The sequence below is a fragment of the Triticum aestivum genome, chromosome 3D (assembly GCF_018294505.1).
Source record: "Triticum aestivum cultivar Chinese Spring chromosome 3D, IWGSC CS RefSeq v2.1, whole genome shotgun sequence".
Classification (NCBI taxonomy): domain Eukaryota; kingdom Viridiplantae; phylum Streptophyta; class Magnoliopsida; order Poales; family Poaceae; genus Triticum; species Triticum aestivum.
The window spans coordinates 311,523,926-311,549,836 of record NC_057802.1 but is presented as its reverse complement, the minus strand read 5'-3'; the positions used below and the strand labels follow the sequence as shown (position 1 = coordinate 311,549,836).

At 46.0% G+C, this 25,911-nt stretch overlaps 2 protein-coding genes across 3 annotated transcripts; both read left to right on the top strand.

The window, feature by feature from the left end:
- Positions 1–1,956: 1,956 nt before the first annotated feature.
- Positions 1,957–19,906, top strand: LOC123078588 (protein SEH1). The gene is made up of 8 exons (XM_044501143.1): positions 1,957–2,262; positions 2,790–2,901; positions 3,904–4,004; positions 17,596–17,673; positions 17,858–18,013; positions 18,292–18,404; positions 18,919–19,045; positions 19,384–19,906. The coding sequence occupies exons 1-8, from the start codon at positions 2,119–2,121 to the stop codon at positions 19,522–19,524; spliced, it is 972 nt and encodes a 323-aa protein (XP_044357078.1). The 5' UTR covers positions 1,957–2,118; the 3' UTR covers positions 19,525–19,906.
- Positions 19,907–24,009: 4,103 nt separating this feature from the next.
- LOC123078589 (MYB-like transcription factor TCL2) lies at positions 24,010–25,699 on the top strand. Of its 2 annotated transcripts, XM_044501145.1 has the most exons (4): positions 24,010–24,195; positions 24,271–24,335; positions 25,022–25,109; positions 25,408–25,699. In XM_044501145.1, exons 2-4 carry the CDS (start codon positions 24,278–24,280, stop codon positions 25,490–25,492), a joined length of 231 nt encoding a protein of 76 aa, XP_044357080.1. In that variant the 5' UTR covers positions 24,010–24,195; positions 24,271–24,277; the 3' UTR covers positions 25,493–25,699. The 2 variants fall into 2 exon arrangements, with proteins under 2 accessions (XP_044357080.1, XP_044357079.1); XM_044501144.1 differs by having other exon boundaries at positions 24,054–24,335.
- The last annotated feature ends 212 nt before the right edge of the window (positions 25,700–25,911 follow it).

The following is a 25,911-nucleotide window of genomic DNA, read 5'->3' as shown; positions in this document are numbered from 1 at the left end:
GTTTAGGAAGAAGGGTGATGTATGCTTGATTTATGAATGAAAAATTCCTTTTGTCACCTCTGCAGAACTGAACTACAGCCGCCATGACACTGTCTTTAATCACCGGCCAACAACGTTGATAGAACATGACCGCAAATCCGTCTGGGCCCGGTGCCTTGTCCGGAGACGAAGACTTAATATCATTCCAAATATCATCTGCCGTAAGATCCACCTCTAGCTCGGCCATCTTCACCACCGGAAGATCCAGGGCATGCAAATCAATAGTCGAGGACCTAGGAACCGGAGCACCCAGAACTCTACACAAATGCTCAAAGGACAAATTCTCCATACCCTGCTGGTCAGAGCAACAGGCATCACCACAATCTGAAGATGGAGTTCTTATTTTTTTTCTCCTTGTCGCTTGTCTATGGAAGAATGACGTGTTGGCATCCCCTTCGTTGATAACTGTGACTCTGGATTTCTGGCGTGCGATGGTTCTTTGTAAGGAGTGCAGGCCTAGGAGTTTCTTTTTCAGGTCCGCACACAACCATCCCTCTTTTACAGAAAGGGTCCTCGAATCTATTGCTTTCTCGATAAAGGGAATATATTAATATCGTGAAGATACCAATTACACCCAGCCTCTGCAACAACAAGATGTCCAAAAACATCAAGGATGCACACAACCAAAAAAACAAAAAGAAAAGAGAGAAATAGAAAACAAAGCCTCCGTCGCGATTATGAAACACTTGCAACATCAACACTCAAACCACCACCGAATACAACACCAGGACTACACAAGAGATTCTCCAAAAGCAACGCCTCCAAGAAGGAAACAATGCACAAGCTTTGTCGTCGCTCGATCGAAGATCTTGGGTTTTCACTCTAGAGAAGGTACGAAATCCAGTCCACCTGTGCTGCCACACCCTCTTGCCAAGGTCGCTGCTGCAAGTCACCAAACACCCAGCACACAGTAAGAACCTGTGCCGCTAGTCTTCATCGCAACCAAAATACCTATCTGCAATTGCAAACCTCCGATCATAGCCGCCATAACTTTCTTCACCTTTGTCCATACCATAGAAATCTATATCAGACATGTCCCATGGCAGTAACAAGAAAGCGAAGCTTCATGACACACCCTCATGACGCCACACTGGTCGGAGAGAAGGGCGCGCATGTCCGAATCGATTCCGATCAAGATATCCAGTGACGTCATGCGCCAAACTTCGGAAATCTTCGAGAAGAAGACCGAAACTCGCCGGTGTCCAAATTGAGGAGGTCGACATGAAGCAAATCAGCGACATGGTGCTCGAAGATCAGCAGGGCCAGAACATCGCAGCCACCAACCAGTCGTGCCACGGTGAACCAGCCTCTTCACTAATCCGCGGGGGCCAACGAAGTGCTCACGGATCAGATCCGGCTCACCGGAGCCCGCACCCGGCCATAGGCCGACCCCCTGGTCAGATCCTTGGTTCGCCGGCTCCAAAGAGCCCGAGCAAACGTTGGGGTCCCTACCCCCAAGCTCCCAGGACGAGTTCCACTAAGGACCACCGCCGCAAGACGCGCACAAGGTCAGGGTGCAGACGAGTGACGACACATGACACAGCACGGGGAGGAGCTGGCGGTGGGAACATAGGAGAGGATGAGGAAGGAGGCGGGGCGGCCTGGCCGCCGCCGCGGGCCGGCCAGCGGCCACCGGCGACGGCGGCGAGGGGAGGGGATCTGAGGTGGGCGGCGCTAGGTGGAAGACCTCCATTGCTATATCTAACTGTAGAATTATTTCCTCGCGAGTAGAATTTGTTCTGTGATATTCCTAATCTTCCTCGCACTCCTATATGTATATTTTTTATTCTATAAAAGTCATAAAGTCATTTAGCTACTCAAGCATATTTTATCCATTATATTCATTTCATTTGTGCAAATTGCGAGTACATTCGATGTTCTCAATGGTTCATGTACCTTCATTTCGGTGTCACCACCACTGCCCTACAGGCCCAACAAACAACTACGTCTACCTGGGCCGCTAGGCCTCGTCCCCGAACACAACAACCGCGGCTCGGCGCAAAACTCTTGGCAGGCGCACCCTCTGGCCGCCGCCGCCGACGACGAGCACGACATCTCAGGTGAGGAAGGGAGGCGGGAATGGCGGATCAGAAGGTGTCTCAGTTGGGGCCTGGAGCTGCGTGCTGCGGCTGGAACCACTGCGTCCGCCGCCTAGCCGCCGGCGCCGTCGATGGGTCCGTTTCCGTCTACGATTCTCAGCCGTCTCCCTCCTCCAAGTGGCAGGTCAGTCTCCCAGCCCACCACCTTAAGCACGGAAACCCTAAAGGCTCACTTGGCACCCACGCAGCGTCTCGTTCTTTCGCTTCCACTCGGGTGGTTTAGTACTGACCTATTTCTCATGAGTTCGTCAAGATTTAGTGCAAGTTTAGAGCCTTTTCTAGCATTCGATTCTACGTGCGCAATACGTCAATCATGTGGCTCGTTGCGTAGGTCTACCTCTACTGTTACCAAGTTATTGCTCTGGGATGCGGTAATTAGTTTGCGTGTGGATATGTCAGTAGGAGGCTGCAGTGTTTCTGCATTCTTGATGCACCAAACTAGCTGCAGATGCTCTGTTGAATGGTTCTATTTGTAAACATCAGTGTGCCGATGTGAAATTGCTACTTGCTAGAAATTATGCTGGAGATGGAGTACTATGGGCGTTGGAACAGCATATATCTCATATCTCTATTAACCATCGTATCATCCTTTTGGTGTTTCCTGTGTACTAAATGAGACTTGTTTCGTAATGTGGTTGGTCTTGGGAGCAGGCCCATGAGCATGCTATAGTGGCTGTCGTCTGGCTTCCTCCGGACTACGGTGATGCTATAGCTTGTGTCTGTGCTGACGGTACACTGTCTTTGTGGGAGGAGATTGCTGAAGGTCAGTTTTTTCTTGTTCTATCTTATTCTATGTTTCTAACAATCTTGCACTTTCTGACTTTCATGATGGAGATAGTTGTGCTATTATTATCTTTTGTACTGAGAAGTCTGAAGGGGCTTATGCATTGATGACATGAATTTGGAGACCACTCACCAATCATTGATCTTGATTTAGTTGCCTCTTTGTCTTCTTTACTAGCTCAATTTCCCCATGAAAATATAAATATACATGCAGAATAGTACTTGGGCCAGGATCCGCTCAGTACTGACAACCAATTAGCACATGTAGTCAGTTTGCCTCTTGTCATGTCCATTACTGACTACCAGTACATCTGAAGCACTTCAGTTAGTTTACCACTCTGTCATGTTCAGTACTGACTATTGAGTAGATCCAAATCAAATTTATTTATTTATTATTATTTTTTAATACATCAAACTCATTTTTAAAACTGGAATAGGAATATTTCACTAGACTTTGCAACACAATGCAACATATCATGTAATCCCATACTGGCCTTTATGCGACTTAAGGGGCTGCTTGGATCTTGAATATTTAAAACATATGACTAATTTTACAAAATTTGGTTTTGCAACAACGAAAAACAATGTTTGTTTGCTTCTCTCGACACCAGTAACATCAACTTCTAAATCTCAAGCAGCCGGTCTTGCAAAAATCTACTTATATACATTTTCTAAGATAACTTACTCGGGAAATCTTAAATCTAGTAGTATGTACCAAAGAACTTATTAATTAATCCAGTTTTGGCTAATATATATATGTAAAGAAATCAGTTTTGCTGAAGGTAATCATTAAAAAACCTTTAAGCTTCACTGTTTTCGTCAGCTCTGGACTTCTTATGCATCAAAGCTGCATTCTGCTTCATTTTATATAATTATGGAAATATACGTAGTGCGTTTGTCATTGCTGTATTTCATCCCCTTTCTATTCTTCACTAATGGAACCTGGTAGGCAAGGCCGTCACTAAGGATTTTCTACTGACAGATGATCAACTTCCAATCTGGAGAAAATGTAAAGTCTTTGAGGGTGGCAGTTCCCACATCTTAAATGTACAGTTTGGTTTGCTGCTGTCAAGTCTGAAAATGGTGAGTTACACTTACCCCTGATTCGTAAACTAGCAGTTTTGTTGAGGATATAACCATTAGAGTCACCCGCCCAGGAGGGGCCGGGTTACGTTATAATGATCATCACGTGAAGCCCAGTACCAGGCTAGAGGATGGTGGATCAATAGTGGGCTTAAGACCCGAAGGCGGCTTAAGGCCCGTAGTGATAAACCGCCGTTATGGCAAGACTTGTAATGTAAGGCAAGAGTAGTTAAGAGTCCAAGCCGGGTACTGTTATAAGCCGGCCGGGACTCTGAGAGCCGTGGGGCGTCAACCTCTCTATATAAAGGGACGACCCGGCGGCGGTTCAGGAAGAGGGACAAGAGATCGAGAGCCGGGCATAGCGATTAAGCTCCCTGGTCATCGAAACCCTAAGTAATACCACCTCAACTGGACGTAGGCTTTTACCTTCACCGTAAGGGGCCGAACCAGTATAACCCTCGTGCTCCTTGTCCCGTTTAACCCCTTTAAGCTTCCTAGCTGCGATGGCTCCACGACTAAGTCCTTGCACGAGGACATCTGCCGTGACAATTCCACGACAGTTGGCGCCCACCGTGGGGCCAGCGCACGGTGGATTTGAGTTCTTGAAGGGCAGCTTCGAAGGGCTCAAGGGATACGCTGTGGGCCGGATGACCAAGAGTCGTCGCGGCAAGCTCTACATCGACGATGCAAACTGGGGCCCCGACGCCGGCTCAATCGAGTACGGGTACCGGGTCCCCTTCGGCGGAATCCATGTCTTTATTGGCAAGATTGGTGAGCCGGGCCTTGAGCCGGACCTTGGCGCCGATCTCATCGAGACGGCTCAGCGTGCACGACCCACCCGAACTCTGCCTGCCTTGAAGCATGCTTTCGTGGGATGCGTCCATGGAGGACCCTCTGAAAGATCTGGATCCGGCGAGGAGACGGCCGCTCGCTCTGACGGCGAGTCATCCACAGAGGAGACCGACTCGTTATACCAACTTCAAGATGACAGGCTCAGGGGTTGTTCCGATGGCGACAGTATTCCGGACCCCTTCGAGCCGCCGAGCCGGGTTGGAATCTTCATGGCTGGCGCACAACCTGTTCAAAACCCCGCCGCCGGGGCAGGAAGCCCTGTGCCCTCGCCGGCTCAGGCGCTGATGGATCTCACAGACAAGATAACGGCCCTGTTAACCGCTACGGTCGCCCCAGCGGATCAAGCTCAGCATGACGCGGAGGTGGCACAGTTAAAGTTGGATCTAGCAAAAGCCAAGGAGGATCTGACGGCGGAAGGGATCAGGATGGCCGCGGAGAGGGCAACTCTCGACGCCCAGACTCGGCTGATTCAGGCACAGTCTTTCCGGCTCACGATGGATCAGAACGCGTCCAATGAGGTCATGAGGAGGCATCAAAAGGCCCAATCTCGACTCCCTCCGGTTTACGATCCTCGAAACCTCTTCAACACGCCTGGTGCAGGGCCCAGTAACCCGCCAGAGATCACGACGCCCGGGGCTGGAACGTCAATTCAGCCCCAAGTGATGGGGCCTCCCCGGGTGAACGCTGCCCCGCCTCAGTATGTGCCAATACCACCGGGTCATTATGTCAATCCGTTGGAAAACATGGTCGCCGCGGCGGCGCGACTGGCGGCTCTCCCAATTGATGGCGACTCTCCAACGGCGGTTGAAACCCGCCGGGTCAGAGAACTCCTTCAGACGGCTCTGGCGCAGCAGGAGGCATATTCTTATAGCCGGGACAGGATTCATTCAACCCCTCGTCCAGGCCGGAGCCCGAGTTATAGTAGACACATGGTCTCAGCGACCGGCTCAAGCAATGTCCGACGCTATGACTTGCCTCCTGGCCACGGCCCGGCTCATAACGGAGCCTTTCACGCGGTAGACCAAGACAGAGCACGGCAGGAGGCGAAGCAGGCGCCTCAGTTGACGGCTTACCAGCCACCCCCGGCTTATCCGACGGCTTTTATTGATGTGTGTATACCTACGAGGACTGGAGGTGTCCCTTGTCTGGTGCCGGCTCTCCGCAATGAACGTCTGCCCAAAGATTTCAAAGGGCCTAGGAAGGTGCCTAATTACACGGCTGATTTACAACCCGGAGCATGGATCGAGAGTTACGAGATGACCATGGAGTTGCTGGAGGTTAGTGAAGCAGCAATGGCCAAGTACTTCACCATGATGTTAGATGGAACTGCCCGCACTTGGTTGAAGGGACTGCCACCGAACTCTATCGGGTCTTGGGCTGAGCTAAAAGCCCGGTTCATCCAAAACTTCAAAGATACATGTAGGCAATCTATGTCAATTGTGCATTTGACTAATTGCAAGCAGCAGGAGGGTGAATCTACGACCCATTGGGTTCGCTGGGTCAAAGAGATAATACATTCATCTGATAAGATGGATGCCGGCTCTGCAGTCTTAATGTTAGAGCAGAATTGTCGTTTTGCGCCCCTGAAGATGAAGCTCGGGCGGCTCAAGCGCGATTGCAATGATATGGGTACGCTAATGGCGGCTCTGGTCAAGTACGCCGACTCTGACAGTACCAAGGATCCCGCGTCGGATGATGAAAGGACAGGGAAGGGAAAACGGAATGGCAATGGCAAGGGCCCCCAGCATAACCCGGCGAACCAAGGAGGTAACAAGCGTAAGGCTGATGGCAGTATGGAATTTGTGGCCAACACCAATTCACAGGGTAACAACCACCGGCGCAAGGGGAGACCATCTCCCCGAGCCGGCGGGTCAGGCCCGACGCTTGAACAATTGTTAAATGAGCCCTGCCTGAGGCATGGCTCTAGGGAAAAGCCGGTCACTCATTTATGGAAGGACTGCGCAATCATGAAGGCCTTTAAGAATTCCAATGCTTTCAGTGGCAATAATGGCCCGGGTGGCGGCTCAGGCGCCGGCGGCTTTCATGGCCCGGGCGGCGGCTCAAATTCTAATTCTCAGAATGTTCAAGGGGGCTTTAATCAGCAGTCCGGCCAGGGTCATCAGCATCAGCAGGGGGATACCAGACTAATCCAAGACAGCTCAATGGTGGACAGTATCATGTGTTTACCACCAGTCTGTGCAAGCGAGATCAGAAGCTTCATAAAAGGGCTGTGAATGCTGTTGAGCCGGCGGTTCCACGCTATTTAAGATGGTCTGAGCAGCCTATTGTGTGGAGTAGGGAGGATCACCCTTCCCGGGTTGATAATCCGGGTCACCTGGCCCTAGTGGTGGCTCCTCAGGTGGGGGATATAAATTCACTAAAGTGCTCATGGACGGAGGCAGCAGCATCAACATCCTCTATTATGAGACCTTCCGTCGTATGGGGTTGATTGATAAGAACCTCAGCCAGTTCAATACAGTTTTCCATGGTGTGATGCCTGGTGAGTCGGCATATCCAGTTGGTAAGATCGAGCTGGAAGTGGCTTTTGGAGATGAGTACAACTACAGGGCGGAAAAATTAACCTTTGAGATGGTTAAGATAAGAAGTCCGTATCATGCTTTATTTGGGCGGCCGGCTTACGCCAAGTTCATGGCACGGCCGTGTTATGTGTATTTGCAGCTCAAGATACCGGGTCACAATGGGACCATTACGGTTCATGGCAGCCGAAAGATAGCCTTGGAGTGTGAGGAAGGTGACGCGGCTTATGCAGAATCTGTTTGTGCAACAGAGGAGTTAAAGTTTTACAAGGACAATGTTGACCCGGCAGATATGACGTCTTTGAAAAAGCCAACCACAGAGCATGAGCCGGTAATGAAATTTAAGTCCGCTGATGAGACTAAACTTGTTGATTTTGTTTCAGGCGACTCATCTCAGCAGTTCAGCATCAGTGCCAATCTGGATCCGAAATAGGAAGGCGCGCTCATCGAGTTCATCCGTGAGAACAAGGACATCTTTGCATGGAAACCTTCTGACATGCCGGGTGTACCTAGAGAACTCGTTGAGCACACTTTTAATATTGATCCGAAGTTTTAAGCCGGCCAGGCAATTCCTTCGGCGGTTTAATGAGGAGAGGCGGAAAGCCATTGGTGAGGAGGTAGCCCGGCTCTTGGCGGCCGGGTTTATTGTTGAAGTTTTTCATCCAGAATGGTTAGCTAACCCGGTGTTCGTGCTCAAGAAAAACGGCACCTGGCGGATGTGTGTGGACTACACGGATTTAAACAAAGCTTGTCCGGCTGATCCTTTTGCTCTCCCCCGTATTGATCAAATTATTGATGCTACGGCGGGTTGTGAGCGCTTAAGTTTTTTGGATGCTTATTCTGGATACCATCAGATTAAAATGGCAGTTAAGGACCAGGAGAAGACGGCGTTCATCACTCCCTTTGGAGCCTTCTGTTATGTGTCTATGCCTTTTGGGCTCAAGAGTGCACATGCGACTTACCAGCGTTGTGTGCAGAATTGTCTTCATAACCAGATTGGGCGCAATGTTCATGCCTATGTGGATAATATCGTGGTTAAATCCAGGGAGAAGGAGACCCTAATAGATGATCTTAGAGAAACCTTTGATAATCTCCGGGTTTACAAGATGATGCTTAACCCGGCCAAGTGTGTTTTTGGTGTTCCCGCAGGCAAGCTCTTGGGTTTTCTGGTTTCTCACAGAGGCATTGAAGCTAACCCGGAAAAGATCAAGGCAATCACCTCTCTGGCTAAGCCGGCGTGCATAAATGACGTCCAGCATCTGGCGGGCCGCATCGCTGCTTTGAGCCGATTTATCAGCCGTTTGGATGAAAAGGCAATGCCACTGTACCAGTTGATGAAGAAAACAGATGACTTTGTCTGGAATGATGCTGCTAATGCTGCTTTTGAGGATTTGAAGAGACAGCTGGCTGAGCCCCCAGTTCTTGCTGCTCCTGTTGACAAGGAGCCCCTATTGCTGTATGTAGCCGCTAACGCACGAGCCGTCAGTGTGGCTGTGGTGGTGGAGCGCAAGGAAGAGGGTAAGGAGTATCCGGTTCAGCGGCCGGTTTACTACGTCAGTGAAGTGCTCATTGAGTCCAAACAACGGTATCCACATTGGCAGAAGCTTGTTTACGGGGTATTCATGGCAAGCCGGAAGCTTAAGCATTATTTCCAGGGTCACCCAATCACTGTGGTTAGTTCTGCTCCCCTAGGAGATATCATACAAAACAGAGAAGCCACAGGAAGGGTGGCTAAGTGGGCCATAGAGCTTGGGCCTCATGGTCTGAAATACGTGCCACGCACTGCTATCAAATCTTAAGCATTATTTCCAGGGTCACCCAATCACTGTGGTTAGTTCTGCTCCCCTAGGAGATATCATACAAAACAGAGAAGCCACAGGAAGGGTGGCTAAGTGGGCCATAGAGCTTGGGCCTCATGGTCTGAAATACGTGCCACGCACTGCTATCAAATCTCAAGCATTGGTGGATTTCATCAACGATTGGACAGAGCTGCAGGTGCCGGAAGAGAAACCGGATAATACATACTGGACTATTCACTTCGACGGGTCTAGGCAATTGGAAGGCTCGGGGGCTGGAGTTGTATTAACTTCCCCTCGAGGTGACAAGTTTTGCTATGTGCTACGGTTGATGTTTCCCTGTACTAACAATGCAGCTGAGTACGAGGCCTTGCTCCATGGTCTTCGGATGGCTAAGGAGATGAGCTTGAGCCGGGTAAGGTGCTTTGGCGACTCAGATTTAGTGGCCCAACAGGTGTCAGGCAAGTGGGATTCCAAGGACCCTCTCATGGCGGCTTATCGCCGTGAAGTTGATGCCATTGCTGGACATTTTCAGGGTTACCAAGTAGAGCACATCGATCGCAGGAAGAACGAGGCGGCTGATGCATTAAGTCGGCTGGGCTCTCAGCGAAAGCCGGTGCCGCCTAATACTTTCTTGGACATTTTGCATAACCCTTCTGTCAAGTTGCCTACAGAGGAAGACTTGGCTGTTCCTGACCCGGAGGCACAGTTGGTGGCGGCTCTCCACATTACCCCAGACTAGACAGTACCTTACTTGGCTTACATGACCCGGGGAGAATTGCCTGAGGATGAAACTTTGGCCAGACAAATAACCTGGCGGTCTAAGTCAATGATAATTATCAATGGCGAGCTGCATCGTCGCAGTGTCACTGGAACTTTCCAGCGTTGTGTTTCCCCTGAGGAAGGTCAAGAAATTTTACGTGGGATTCACGAGGGGGATTGTGGCCATCATGCCGACTCAAAATCCCTTGTGGCCAAGGCTTTTCGTCATGGTTTTTATTGGCTGACGGCTCATGCTGATGCGGAGGACTTGGTCAGTAAATGTGACGGTTGTCAGAGGTTCTCGCGACGGGCTCATGTGCCGGCTCAGGAGCTGAGGATGATTCCAATTACTTGGCCATTTGCGGTCTGGGGGCTTGATATGGTTGGGCCTTTTAAAAGATCGAAGGATAAGAAGACTCACCTCTTGGTGGCGGTCGACAAGTTCACAAAGTGGGTTGAAGCAGAGCCAGTTAGTAAGTGTGATGCAGCCACAGCGGTTCAGTTCATGAAAAGGGTGATATTTCGCTTTGGTTTTCCACACAGCATTATAACTGACAACGGTACCAATCTGTCTAAAGGCGCCATGGAGGAGTTTTGTCAACGAGAGCATATTCGACTTGATGTTTCATCAGTGGCTCACCCTCAATCCAATGGTCAAGCTGAGAGAGCTAATCAGGAGATTTTGAAGGGCATCAAGCCCCGGCTTTTGGTCCCTTTGCAACGGACGCCGGGTTGTTGGGTGGAGGGGTTACCCTCCGTGTTATGGAGCATCAATACTACTCCTAACAGGTCTACGGGTTACACGCCTTTCTTCATGGTTTATGGAGCGGAAGCAGTCCTCCCTAGCGACATCCGTCATGACTCGCCTCGAGTGGCGGCTTATGTTGAGGCGGATAATGAGCGGACGCGCCAAGATGCTCTTGACTTGTTGGACGAACAGCGTGATGTGGCAGCAGCTCGCTCGGCGATTTACCAACAAGACCTGCGCCGCTATCACAGCCGCCGGGTTAAGTCCAGGGTCTTCCAAGAAGGTGATCTGGTGCTCCGGCTCATCCAAGATCAAACGGATGCACACAAGTTATCCCCGCCTTGGGAAGGGCCCTTTGTGGTCAGCAAGAACTTGAACAACGGGTCATACTACCTTATCGATGTTCGGGAGCATAAAGATTCACGTAAGTCGGAGGAAGAGACCCGTCGGCCGTGGAACATAGCTCAGCTTCGGCCTTATTACACTTGAGCCACCGGCTCTCATAATGTACATATTTCTATAGCCATGTATATATTATAATAAATAATAAAGCAGGACCTCTGTCCTTTTCTCCTCCAAAGGTAAATGTGTTATTTCCATTACAACATTACATGGTCACATGGAGGTGGATCCGGCTTACGATCGTATTCGAATCTAGCCGTTAACAGTATGATCACCTGGGGGCTTCCTGTTCAAACATAGGTCGTATTCGAACCAAAGAGAACATAGCTGTCGATACCCACTTGATTGGCAAATTGCCGAGCTCATTGGGGAGTTTTTCTTGATCATATTTGAATCATAGCTCAACCCCCTTTGGGAGCCGACGTGGATCGTATTCGAATCAGCGTCGTTAAACAACTCTCAAGGTCATTTGGGGGCTTCCTGTTCAAACATAGGTCGTATTCGAACCAAAGAGAACATAGTTGTCGGTACCCTCTTGATCGGCAGCGCCAAAGCCACTGGGGGCTATATGATCGCATTCGAATCTTAGCTTAACCCCTTTGGGACGGTTCTCTGGTCGTATTCGAATCAGAAGCCCCTAAGTTTTGATCTTTTGGTTTGTAACAAGTTGTTTTGATCATATAACAGTGTGCAAGGGCGGTTCTTACTCCGCCGGCTTAACTTTGATTAACAATGTTGATAGCACACTAAGCATTATCGATGCTGGTGAACCGGAGTTGAGTTCTCAACCTCATTATTGGGGTTACATAAACCGGAAGTATACTTGAAGGCTTGTAAGTATGCTATTATGGTTACCTCGAGGATATAATTGAGGGCCGGTCTTTGGTGACTTTGGTTCATATCCGGGTTATATGTAAAGTATATGACTCTCAGTGCGGTAAGCGCCCGGAGACTTGTGATTTGTTTTCTATGCAGGACAATTAAAGACAGCTTTTTAACTTAAGGAAAGTAGATGATCGAACATAACCCGGAGGAATATAAAAGAGCAGCTTCAATGGAGTTAAGCATTCTACACGTGCATGATGGTACGACAAAATTAAGTGTTTGTCCTACTCTATTACAAGACTCCTCGAGTCCAAAAGGTGAGGCATTGTTTTTAAGGTGTAACCATGAGCCGCCTAAGAAATCAAGGTGCTTGTTGGGTTGAAGCTCCCGGCTCATCCCTCTCCGCTCCTCCGGCTGTTTCCATGACCTGGAAGGTTGATGATTTCCAGTCAATGCCGCTCAAAACTTCAAATTGAGCCTCGTCATCAATTAACCCGGCCGGGTCAACTTCTGGAGCGAAGGTATGTTTACGAGTCGGAGGGATCAGGCTGATTGCTTCATAGCGTGGAGTGGGGATCCTCTGATTCTCCGCGTCATAGCCCGGCTGATATTTGGTAAGGTCGGTGTCATTCCCAATCAAGGTGGCCACCGGGCGCACGCTCTTCACACAGGCGGCAAAGTCTTTCTGGTCAAAGGGGGTGCCGTCTTCCTTCAGGCTGGGGTATCCAAGAGCGATGTCGGCCGGGTCTAGCTCCGGTAGAAACGCCTTGGCCCGGCTCAGAGCAGCTATAGCTCCGGCTCTTGCAGAAGCCCGTCTCAGCTCTTTGGAAGCGTTGATGAAGTACGGCAAGCCGCCTGAGTACGTCGGCCAGGTGAGTGGGAACCTCGTTGGACAGAGCCACAACGGCTAAAGCACGTTGTGACCCAGTGTAGAGTTGCTCCACCAAGGTGTAAACCGCCTTCAGCTTGGTCAGCACGTTCTGATTTAGATTGGAGCTTCTGGGACCTGCATAATAACGTCAGGTGAGCTAATGGCAACGATGGGACTTATGAGACATGAAGAATGTAAACTTGTTAAGAGCTTATAGAATAACTTACCGAAGATTGCGGAGACCATCTGTGACACATGGTGTTTTAAGCCGGAGAGTTCGGCGGTTCTTTCAGTAAGGGCAGCCTCCGCTTGTTCGGCCCGGCTCAGCAAGGCAGTCTTCTCGTCGGCCCAAGTTTTTCTTTCTGTTTCAAATTTTTCTTCAGTTTTTCTTGTGCAGCAACACTGAACTCAAACTTGGCATTGGCCTTCCGGGTCTCAGTTTCCTGAGTCTTCAGGCGGTTCTTCAGCTCAGAGATTTCCGATTCAAATTTCTTGCAGACAGCCTGTACAAATTCCGGGTTACAGTTTGAGTGGTTATCATGCAACATTAAAGTCCCAAGCACTTTGCAAGCAAAGACACTTGGCACTTGGGGGCTAATGTATGCTGAAAGATTCTATTTATAAGTGCCGGTTCATGAAGGTAAGCCGGAAGTTAAGTCTACAACCTATTCTATCATAAGTAATAGACTTGGGGGCTAGCATGGTAAGGATGACTATGGAGTAAGCAAGAGAGTTGTACCTCGGATTTTTGCTGTATCTGCTTCACCATGTCAATCTTCAGGTCCCGGCTGTTATGCACTTGACCAATATAACCAGAAACAATGTCTTCAATGCTCAAGTTAGCATAGTCAGTGATATCCAGTCTGGCCTTGCGGCGCTCCAGCAGTTCTTCTTTAGCAGAGCATCTGGCCAGCACAGTGGGTCTTCCCGGCTCAACATATTCGGTCCGGGTAATCACCACATCCGGGTCATCGGCCGGTTGAGCTGAGCTGGGGATCTCCGGGTTGTCAGAACTCTCCATGGCTTGTTGTTCAGTTGGAGCGGTGGTTTCTGGAGCTGGTGCAGACGGCGGCTCCGAAGCAGAGGCGTTGGGTTCAGTCAAGACCGGCTCTTCGACCGGGTTACTTTTCTTTGCCCTCTTGCTGAGCTTTGCTTGGGCACTGAAAGTCAAAAGGTTAATGCAAAAACATGAGTAAGATAAGCACAACATAAGCTGATCATCATTACCCGGGTGCGGTCTTGAAAGCCGGCAAGTTAGATTGCATGGAGTCCCCGGAGGAAGGTGAAGTTTCCTGATAGTTTGAATCAGAAGAATTGAGCGGTTGACGAGTGACGCCCGCCAAAGGATGAAAAGGATATAAGTTGGAGATAACCTCGGTCCGGCGCTTCCTTGATGCTTCAGGTAAGCCGGAGGAGAGGTCTGCATCCTTGTTGGTCCGGGTGTGCCTCCGGCTCTCATGAATCTGTCGCTTCAAAAGAAATTAAGGATCTTGATAAGCTAAAGGATGGGAAAATCTTACTTTCCGGGTTACTCTTCGGACTTTCAGCCTTGGCAAGGGGTCCGAGTCGGAGGAAAGTATAGTTACCTCTTCAATCACCGGGTTACTCGCTCCGGTGTCCTCCTGCTGATAATCAATGTCAATAAGGTGGTTAAGAACAAACAAAAAACAAGAGAAGAGCATAAGAATGAAGGGTTACATCTGACTCGGAGGTGTCATCCAGCTGAAGCAGGTCTGAGGCGCTAGGCTTACTCCCCTTCGTGCGGGGAGCGGCTCTCCTGGCGGCTTTCTTAACCTTCCTGGCTTTTTTAGCAGCCTCATGATCATACTTGACCTTCCAGAACTTATCATTAGCCTGAAAAATACAACAAAGGTTTCTTGAGGTTAAGATGAAAATTGTTAAAATGGAAAGTGAGGTGCTCAGATCAGTAGCTTACCGCCGGAGCCGGGTTAGCTTTGCAGAAGGGGCTTAAGCCTGTCCTCCCGCAGTCTGCTAAGCTCTCGTTCAGAAGGGACTTAGTCATGTCGTCAACGACGTCCTCAGGTAGGTCGTTGGGGCTGTGCCGCAGAGGATCATCCTTTCGCCCCGTGTAATCACACATTAAGCCAGGGCGGCGGCTCAAGGGAATCACCCGCCAAGCAATCCAGACCCGGACCAGATCAACACCGTTAAGGCCGTTTCCCAGAAGAGCTTTAATCTTGTTGATGGTAGGGATAAGCGGTTGTCGCTCAGCTTGAGATAATTTGTCTGGCAGGGGGTGATTTGACTCCAGACGCAGGGCGCGAAAGCCGGGCAGAGGGTTTTCATCAGCCGAAGAAGTATCCTGGCAGTAGAACCATGTCTGGTTCCAGTCCTTTGGGTGGCTTGGCGGCTCAGCATAAGGAAAGAGGCAATCTCTCCGTCGTTGGATTGAAATTCCACCAAGTTTCAAGCTAGGCCCGTTGGCACACTCGTTCTGGCGGTTCAGATAAAACAGCTCCCTAAAGAGCAGTAGGCTGGGCTCTTCTCTGAGATATACCTCACAGAACACTTGAAAGTTACAAATGTTCGACACGGAATTGGGTCCAATGTCTTGAGGTCGCAGATCGAAAAAGTTCAGAACATCTCTGAAGAATCTTGAGCCAGGAGGAGCAAAGCCCCGGCTCATGTGATCAGCAAATATAACAACTTCTCCGTCTCTTGGTTGAGGTCTTTCTTCGGACGGGTCAGGGGCACGATAGGACATGACCTCCTTCTTAGGCAGGTAACCCGTCTTCACAAAGTCATCTAAAGTATTATCAGTAACATTGGATCTCACCCAGTTGCACGTAATGGGTGCCTTGGGAGCCTTGGGCGGCATGGTGAAAGACGAAAGCCTATGACAAAAGAAAATGTCCGGTTCAAATATAAGCCGGAGGAAGATTTCAGTTCAGTATTCAAGATGGCGGCTTATGAAGGAGCCTAATGTTATATGGCTAAGTGTGTCGGGTTATCTAAGCCGCTGCGGATATCATAAGTAATTGAAGTTGTTTAAAACTCTATCATGAATAAGCCGGAAATTTCACAGCGCATGGCCTCTTTTAAGCCGGAGATATGAGCCGCCATGGTTAACAGATGCAGGTTTTTGTCTAAGTGTCGTACAAACAGGTTTCACAGCTTGCAGGGATTATTTTGGATCAAACGATCGTCCAAAAAGAAAAAATTTCTAGACCTAGCAAGCTGATACAGAGAAGTTCATGAGCTCAGAACGAGGTCTTTTTGCGGACAAAAGGGATCTACTAGTATTAAAATGAGTGCGAAACCACTACCGCAGGAGTTCTACCCTGTTTTCCGGATCAAAAGGGGTCGCGGTGGAAGAACTGTGAAGAACTCGAGATGAACTACGAAGAACAGGGGAAGAACGACAGAACCCTAATGCGAATCTACTGTATGGAGTGGCGAGGACTTACCGGCGCTGATGAGATGCGGAGGTTGCCGCCGTTTCTCTGGACCGGTTCAGGGTGATGCAGCGGCCGAGGTTGACGAAGACCAGGGGCGCAGCGGCGGCGGCGGAGCTCGGGCTCTGGAGCGTCAGAGGAGGAAGACGATGGAGGAGAAGAGTGACGAAGGCTTATGGGCCGGGCCTATTTATAAGGGACGGCTGATAAATGGGCGCGAGAAACGAGGAGGCCAAGACGCGATTATCTCGCCACAGAAACGCCTCGATATTCGGGATGGTCATTAAAGATAAGATCCGTTGGGATATGACGGAATAAAAAATGAATTTAATAGAAGATGACGTCACGGCGGGTTACCAAGAATCCAGAAGATGACGTCACGGCGGGTTATAACCTTTGCACAAGCAAAAGCCGGAAGATTTTCTTTCAAAGGGATTGAAGATTGACATGAACCGGTTCAAATCAATCTGGGGCCTAATGTTGAGGATATAACCATTAGAGTCACCCGCCCAGGAGGGGCCGGGTTACGTTATAATGATCATCACGTGAAGCCCAGTACCAGGCTAGAGGATGGTGGATCAATAGTGGGCTTAAGACCCGGAGGCGGCTTAAAGCCCGTAGTGATAAACCGCCATTATGGCAAGACTTGTAATGTAAGGCAAGAGTAGTTAAGAGTCCGAGCCGGGTACTGTTATAAGCCGGCCGGGACTCTGAGAGCCGCGGGGCGTCAACCTCTCTATATAAAGGGACGACCCGGCGGCGGTTCAGGAAGAGGGACAAGAGATCGAGAGCCGGGCATAGCGATTAAGCTCCCTGGTCATCGAAACCCTAAGTAATACCACCTCAACTGGACGTAGGCTTTTACCTTCACCGTAAGGCCTTGTACAATGGGAGATGCTTAGGGAGGTGCTTAGAAAAATAAACCGGGTTTTTCTGAAGCACCGATGCCTATTTCTATAGAAGAGACGCTTAGTTAAGCGTCTACCCTGTACAAATAAGCACCGGTGCTTAAGGAAATCCTGGTTTATTTCTTTAAGCACCTCTCCTAAGCACCTTCCATTGTACAAGGCCTAAGGGGCCGAACCAGTATAACCCTCGTGCTCCTTGTCCCGTTTAACCCTTTTAAGCTTCCTAGCTGCGATGGCTCCACGACTAAGTCCTTGCACGAGGACATCTGCCGCGACAATTCCACGACAAGTTTCATTTCACTTCTCAGATGCAACAGGTTGTAAACTAGCCTGTGCTGAAGTGTTGTGTTGTTTCATTGTTTCGTTTGACTATGCTACAAGTTCTACTCTTATTTTCCAAAGCTTTCTCACTTTTATGGACTCTTCGTTGCATGTGCGTCATTATTTAGCAGTAACTCTTTCTGGACTTTTTAGGTTATTGCATACTCAGATGGTCAAGTGAAAGTCTATGAACTTTTGGATTCGTTGGAATTGGACAAGTGGCAGCTTCAGGTTCATCTAAATTTTGCTCTCGTTTGTCAACGTTCTCAATAATTGCATTTTAGTTCCTTTCTACTGCAGATGAATCTCTTGTTAATCTAAACTAGCAAACCCATTATTTCATCATTCAAAGTGTTGTCGCCATTTATCTGTTTTGGAAAAGTAGAACAATTCTGATTCCTAACAATAACTTCAGGCAGAGCTACAGAATATTACCGATCCTGTTTCCAGAATTGGGAAGCCAGCATGCATTTCTGCATCAATTGCATGGAGTCCAAGAAGAGGTGAAGGCCAGCAGGCTAGTTTTGCTATTGGTTTCAATTCGGATTCTCTAAACTTTAACTCTTGCAAGGTTCGTGGACTGTTTTCATTATAGAACTTCTGCAACTTCATCCCAGCAATAATCTTAGTTTTCTTATATTATCTTGCTTTTGGAGAAAAATGAAATAAGAGCTGTTATTAGGGTGATGACTGTGAATTGAAGTGATGAAGTCTACAAAGAGTAATTGAATGCAAATGCATATGATGTCGCTTTGGCTTTGCAGTGATGAGCAACCAACTTTTCGTATTTCCTAGTTCATGAACTGGTATTTTGTCTATGGTAATATTCTAATTTGAAATGGTAAACAGATTTGGGAGTTTGAAGAAGCTCACCAGCGCTGGCTTCCACTTATTGAACTTGGTTCACCGGAGGATAAGGGGGAGAGAGTACATGCTCTAGCATGGGCTCCTAACATTGGCAGGTTAGCTCCATCTTGAGCAAACACGACAAGCCCATCCCACTATGAATAGCTTGTTCGTTCATCCCCAATATGATTAGCTCCAGTGCTCCACAATCACTGATAACTCCTTGGGCCTCTTCACAATCCTCGCAACAAGTTGAAAACCTTCTTTAATCTTCTTTGCTTGATGAAATATTTCAATTTGCCGTCCCTGAAACCAGTATGGGAAGATTTCTCGCGATAGCTTCTTCACTCACATATCCACCATTGCTTGATGGACCACAAGCTTCAAGTATATGTATTGACATAATGCTCGACTTGAACTTGCATGCCTTGATAATCAAGCTGAACTCAGGCCTAAGGGTGGTAATTGATGGGTTTGTGCTGGGATGGGCTTGGAAAGAGCATGCCAATTGGGTAGATCATCATATTGCTATGCTTATGTCGATATGCATTATTTTATTATTGGTTGTTTGTGTTTGTCCTGACAATTTGTTGTTTTACCATATTGCTATGCTCTTGCAACAACTTTCAGACCATATGAGATGATAGCAGTTGCAACCTGCAAAGGCATTGCAGTGTGGCATGTAGGCTTCAACCCTGAATCTGACGGCAGACTGTCAACAGAGAATGTTGCTGTACTTCCCGGCCACAATGGGGAGGTATGAATGAGAAACAAATTGCCTGAAATTGTGTTTCTTGTGTTAACGTGTCCTTTACGAGAACATGGTAGTATTTATAATCCCTGTAACTGAATAGTTGCAAATCTGGTACGTAATAGAGGAATAACGCTGGTATAGCCATGGCATGCGTCAAGGAGAAAGAAAGCTCTAACTGTTGTTTTCCAGCCTGTCTCATTTTCTTGGGATAGATCTCACTGTGTTAAGCTACTTTTCTGTAATTATCATCATCATCATCATCATCATCATCATCATCATCATCATCATCATTATGTATTATGTATTATTACTCAGCTCACTTGCATTTGACATCCGACTAGGTATGGCAACTGGAATGGGACATGGGCGGTATGACGCTCGCATCGACCGGAGTGGATGGCATGGTTAGGCTATGGCAAGCCAACTTAAATGGAGTTTGGCATGAGCAAGCTGTGCTTGACTGCAATGGGTCACACCAGTAAGGGCTGGTCATAACAAAATAGGATCCAAAATTGCAGGCACAAAGCGAACTTAAATGCCTTAATAGCTCTTCAACATGAAGATAGGATCCCAAATTGTCGTTGCTATCTGTTCACAATTCTGCAAGGTTTCTTTATGTCGTCTTGTGTGGAAGGTATAGCGCGTGCATGGTTGGCTTTGCCCTGACAAAACTAGGCTCCTCAACCATGAATGCATGATGTACCTGTTATCCTTATGTGGTTGATGATGTAGCTCTTCTTTATGGCCATGTGATGGAAAAAAAATGGTTCACAGTTGATGATGTATCTGTTCTCTTGTAAACAATTTAGCCTGCTGACTAACTTTATTTTATTCAACTGTCAACAAATCACAAATCAGTTCACAGTTTCCTTGAAATAGTGTTCGATGTCGTATATACCACGTATATGAAATACTCCCTCCGTCCCAAAATAAGTGTCAAAATTGGGATATGGAAATGAGTTATGAGTAAGATCCATTTTACATTTCTCTTAGATAATAAATTTCATTAATCAGTTTTGAATATAAACAAGTGCTCCCTCTGTTCATAAATTGTTTTGAGTATAAGATATTTTAACCTTTTCTGAATCAGATGTATATAGATACATTTTACTATGTTTGTTTACTCATTTGAATCCGCGTGTAGTTCATATCAAAATATCCAAAACATCTTTTAATACTATATTTGTGAACGGAGTGAATAGTACGTATATTGGCGGACGGGAACGTATGGCTCTCGTGTAACTACACCTGATTTTTTTTTAAAAATAGTAATTTGTAAGAAAGTCAAAAAATTCTGAAACTTTTTACGAACAAAGTAGATTTATTGTTGCACTTGTATAAAAACTTTCGCGAAGAAATGACTTTCATGTTGTTGTGGACGTAAAAGAAACAAATTTGTCGCCATATACGCCGTAGAATATTTGTCATTTTTGTCAGAGAATATTTCGTTGCAGAATATTTCTGTACACCAGAAACGACATCTCAAGTTTGTTGGGAAAAAGTTTTAGAACGTTTTGACATTTTCTGAAATTTAAAAAAATTAAAGTACGTAGAACGTTTTGACATTTTCTGAAATTAAAATAAAATAAAATACGTAGCCAGGTGTAATTACCACCATGTTCCAAAGGGTATTTTTCATATATTGGCCCGTAGGTTGAGCCCACAAGTGGTCCTTGAACAGTATTATCCATCCATCCTAGGATGGATTGCATATCGTGTTCTAGAACACTGATTGGAAGCTACAAAAGCGTTCCGCTTAAGCTATTGGAATGTGACTGGCGCCAGCCACAAGTTTATGCTACTGATGGTGCTGGATATTATCTTGTATACTAATAATTGGTTGATTTTTTCTTCTCTTTATTTCTTGTGAAAGTCTTTTCGGGAAATGCTGATGTGCGTGCACCACTGAAAGCGGGCAGTCATATTGCTATCCCGCGCTACTGATGCGTCGCTATTGTTAGATTCTTGCATATCATCACAAAGATTTACGCACTAGAAATTAGGAAATACTAATACCTACTAGCACCGGATGCCTCTAGGACCACATTTCAGTCCCCATTCACCTCTCCTTTAGTTCATATGATAGGAATATCACAAGAATATGAAATTTGTAAAAGGCCTCCTTTAGTGTGTAGGAATTTCATATGATATGCACAGGAAAATCTTCTTTGGAGTCTTTGATTTGTAGGAATGGATTTCTATTTCTGTGTAGGATAGAAATCAACCCTCGCATTTCAAAGGAAAAAAAATACATTAGCCTAGACTTAATGGATGCATTCTTATCCTATGCATCAAATAACATATATTTTCTGTATTAATTGAGATACATGTCATCGCACTTCCTAACCATTCCTATCCTATGAATTAAACGAGGCCGAAATGAGATGACATGTATAAAAAATTCCTAAAGATGTAAGAATAGATTCTCATTCCTATGTAGGATAGGAACCAATCTTTCACATTTTAAAGAAAAAAAACATTAGCCTGGACTCAGTGAAAAAATTCATATCCCATGAATAAATCAAAAGGAGGCCTTATTTTTAAAAATATGAAGAATGAAAATTCATTCCTACGAACCAAAAGACCCTAAAGAAAATTTTCTTATAGAAATCCCATTCTATAGAATTCATATGAAACTCCTGTCCAAACCAAGGGAGGCCTCTGAAATCGGATTTCTCTTGCGGTGGCCGTACAATACTACAGAAAAGTAACAGTGACAGACCAGCTTTATCTCGAGAAACATCTGGCTACAGAAACGTGGACCTTCAGCCTCAGGTCCCCGCCGGATCACGTGAAGTCCCGACCGAATCACGTGGTTGCCACGCGGGCCGGGCCGCCCCGGACAGCTACAGTTGAGCAGCGTACAAGACGGACGGACCATCCACCAACCACCGGACTCTCCCGTTCTAGCCGTGCCGTGCGTGGGAGTGGGATTGGGATTGGGATGAATGGATAGTCGAGTGTGCTCGCTGGCCACCACAAACTGCTTCGATTACGACGGGTTCCAATTCAAAATCGATCGATACTATGTCACACATCACCCGTACAATAATTCGGTCCCCAGCCCCAGCCCCAGCCATAGCAAGAAAGGTCAACACATCTGTTGCTCGTGAACCTGTGCTTCAAGTTGGATTAGCACAGCAAAAGAAAAAATGTTAATTTTCTGCATCGCCGAATTTTTGTTTCAAGTTTACCAGGATATGGCAAGGACAAGTAATACTCCTTCTGTAAATTAATATAAGACGTCTTTTATAGCCAGGTAAGAAAGACTACTTAACAAAACCGCTCCTTGTGAAACAATTTGTCTTTTATAGCCAGGTAAGAAAGACTACTTAACAAAACCGCTCCTTGTGAAACAATTTATTCATCCATGTGGACAAACTCAGGAGTAAATACAAGTGCCGTGACAAGGTGAGTTGCCAGCTGAAAGCCCCGTGCACAAGTGTGATGATGAGGCCTCCATAAATAAAGTACTTTCAGTCAACCATCATACTATACTCTCTCAATTCCACAATGTAGTGCGTCCCCGCTTCCCGAGATTCAAGTTTGCCCGTAAATTTAACTACCGAGACCGACTGTGGCGGGAGAAAACATTATACCACTGAATTCATATTTTTGATATGAATTCAGTGATACAATTCTTGCTCCCAGCGCAGTTGATCTTGTTGGTTAAATTTATGATGAAACTTAGATCTCAGAAAGTGCGGGCGCACTACATTGTGAAATGAAGGGAGTATTCAATAGTGGTGCTTCTAGAATAGACCTCTTTCACATTGGTTGCAATTAAGAAACAATGGACAAGTCCTCTAGAAAAATGAACTGTGGAACATGATAACCCAAGGAGCTAAGCAATATATCAACATTTACTCCTACCATGCCACCACAACACTTTTTAATAGACTGGCAGGGTGAAATCAACAATGCTAACAGTATGATGATGAGACAACTGCCAGTCTATTACTCCCTCAGTCTCAAAATAAGTGTCTCAACTTTTCACTAACTTTAGTACCCCTCTCAATTCCTTTCAAAAAAAAAACTTTAGTACTCCCTCCGTTTTTATTTACTCTGCATATTAGAGTTGACTGAAGTCAAACTTCATAAAGTTTGGCCAAGTTTATAGAAAACAATACATATATTTACCATAACAAATCTATACGATGTGAAAGTACATTTAATAATAAATTAATGTTATTGATCTGTTATTGTATATGTCAATATTTTAGTTTATAAACTTTGTCAAAGTTTACAAAGCTTGACTTTGACTAAAGCTAATATGCAGACTAAATAAAAACGGAGGAAGTACAAAGTTGTACTAAGGTTAAGACACTTGTTTTGGGACAAAGGGAGTAAAAGACATGACATTGTCGCGTATCAACAAAATAGTGATTGATGGAAATGAGATCATCAATCAGGAGATTGCTTGATTGGGTGGAAGAACGACTTACAATAAGGTGGGCGCATGCACAGTGGTCATAAAGGATGCAGTATATCTATTGATGTTGAGTTTCAGCTTTTAAATGAAGAAAGCGAAGAAGCTCAATTCAATAAATTGATTTCTCAGCTTCAATCAACCATGCACTCTTGTAAAATCACTAGTGGTTGGGACCCGCTATTGCGGGCCTCTTGAGAGGAAGCTGTGCGTGTATTTCTCTCTCTTAAAAAAACCTCAACTTCATCTCAAAATTAAAAAGAAAACTTTCTCACAACACGTGAACATCACATCCATCTAAAAAAAAGCCTAAAAAACACTCTTAAAATGAAAAAGAAACAAAAGTCTCACTTCCATCTTTTTAAAATAATCTAAAAAAAACTTTTCTCAAAAGAAAAAAAAAAGATCTCAATTTCAACTTCCAGAAAAAAACATTTTTTTCTCAATTTCATTTTTAAAAAAGAAATCAAAAAGTTTTTTGCCACGGCCAACCAGCATGCGCCCCTAATGGCCACTTGGCGCATGCTGGTTGGCCGCCATTCTCCTGTAGGTTAATGTGTTTGATGCTAGGGCCTTCTTTTTAGCAAATATCGTAGGGCCTTCTCTGGGAAGGCCAAAAGCTCGACAGCCACTGACCTAGTCAATAGTGACTGTACCAACTCCGTGTCTTTAAAACCAGAGGTTTTCTCATGTGTTGTCGTCGGCAGAACCTGGGAGAAATAAGGTGCAGCGTCTCATAGTGTAACCCCCCTCCACCGGCCGCCGCCGCTACACTCACCAGCTAACCTCACCATTTCAGGTAGCATATGAGCAGAGAAAGCTTGGGCAAGAACTCCAAGATCATGGGTGGCCGTGAAAGAAAAGGTCCGCCACCATCCTGTTTCGCTTGCTTGTTCCTTTCGATCTTCTTCACTCTCTCTTCTCCAAAATATAATCTCCCTCTGTTTCACTAGATCAGTACACATAGGAGGCACAAAATTGAAGTTCTCTTTGATGGAGTTGGACCATCTTAGCCCTATCTAATGTGAGCAAGTTAGCTTGATTCCATCGAACATTACTGAACTTTTGTGCCTTATCAGATGGATATAGGAACCGGAGGCGGTACCTTTTAATTACTGTCGTTTTGATAAAAATGAGAACTAAAGAAGGATGAAGAAACAGTGTATGTTTTCTTAATATGATTTCTAGTGAACTTTAACATACATACTCGACAGAAAAAAGCAAAACCAAAGGAAGGCTGTACCAGTTTCACAGTAGTTCAGCAAGGAAGCAATGCACATGTAACTACATAAATTATAAAGTAACTGTATAGGTAATAAACAGGATATTCTTTACTAGACAAGAGAGTTAACCTTGAAGCCAGTGGACGCCAGAGTACAGCTTTGGTCTCTTCCAGCATATGAGTAAACTCCTCCAAGGAACATTTTGAATTCCAGTGGTGAACACACAAATGTCATTTGTTAAATATTCATATATGGTTGATTACTAGAGTTTGTTTCTTAATTTATGACCACATTTTGAAGTTTCTAATATTTACGTAATATTGGCAGAAGTTAATAGCACCGCAAAGCATTTTGTTGATTTCACAGAAGCAGAGGAAGATCTTGTTTTCAGAATGCACAGGCTTGTCGGGAACAGGTTTCCTACTACCCTTATACTGATATATACCTACACATACTCCCTCCGTCCGAAAATACTTGTCATCAAAATGGATAAAAAGAGATGTATCTATAACTAAAATACATCTAGATACATCCCCTTTTATCCAGTTTGATGACAAGTATTTCCGGACGGAGGGAGTACATGTGAAATGTGTTTTGAGTGAATGAAGAAAATCATTTGACAGGCTCATGAAATCCATAGATCTATCAGTTCCAAGCAAGTAACATTATCTGTGATTCCCTAATTGTGCTTCTCGTGCGATGGGCTTGTGCAGGTGGGAACTTATAGCTGGAAGAATCCCCGGAAGAACAGCAGAAGAAGTAGAGATGTTCTGGGCAAAAAGGCACCAGGACCAATGAAAATGAAAACAGGATGCATGCAGTAAACTAGATTGACATATAGGATGCATTTTCATGTCCATCAAAAACCTGTGTTGATCTTACTCGTCCTATCTTCTCAGCCATGCTAAAAAGCAACTTGTTCTGTACCAAGCATGGATGTACATAAGAAAACCTCAAGAAAAAGGAGGAACATGTGCTCAATAAACAAAAATATGAATTCGCTTTGTTCCAGGATTATTCTAACATTTCGTACTAATTACATCACATGTTAAATGGCCACAGTGACTATAAAGTCGCAGATTGACCAAAAAAGTAGACACTGCATGATCACATAACCATATATTTGGTTGGGGAACTAATTCCAAATGTAAATCACATATCAATGCATCACAGAGAAGTTACAACATGCAAGAAACAATAGGAGATGTCCATCATAT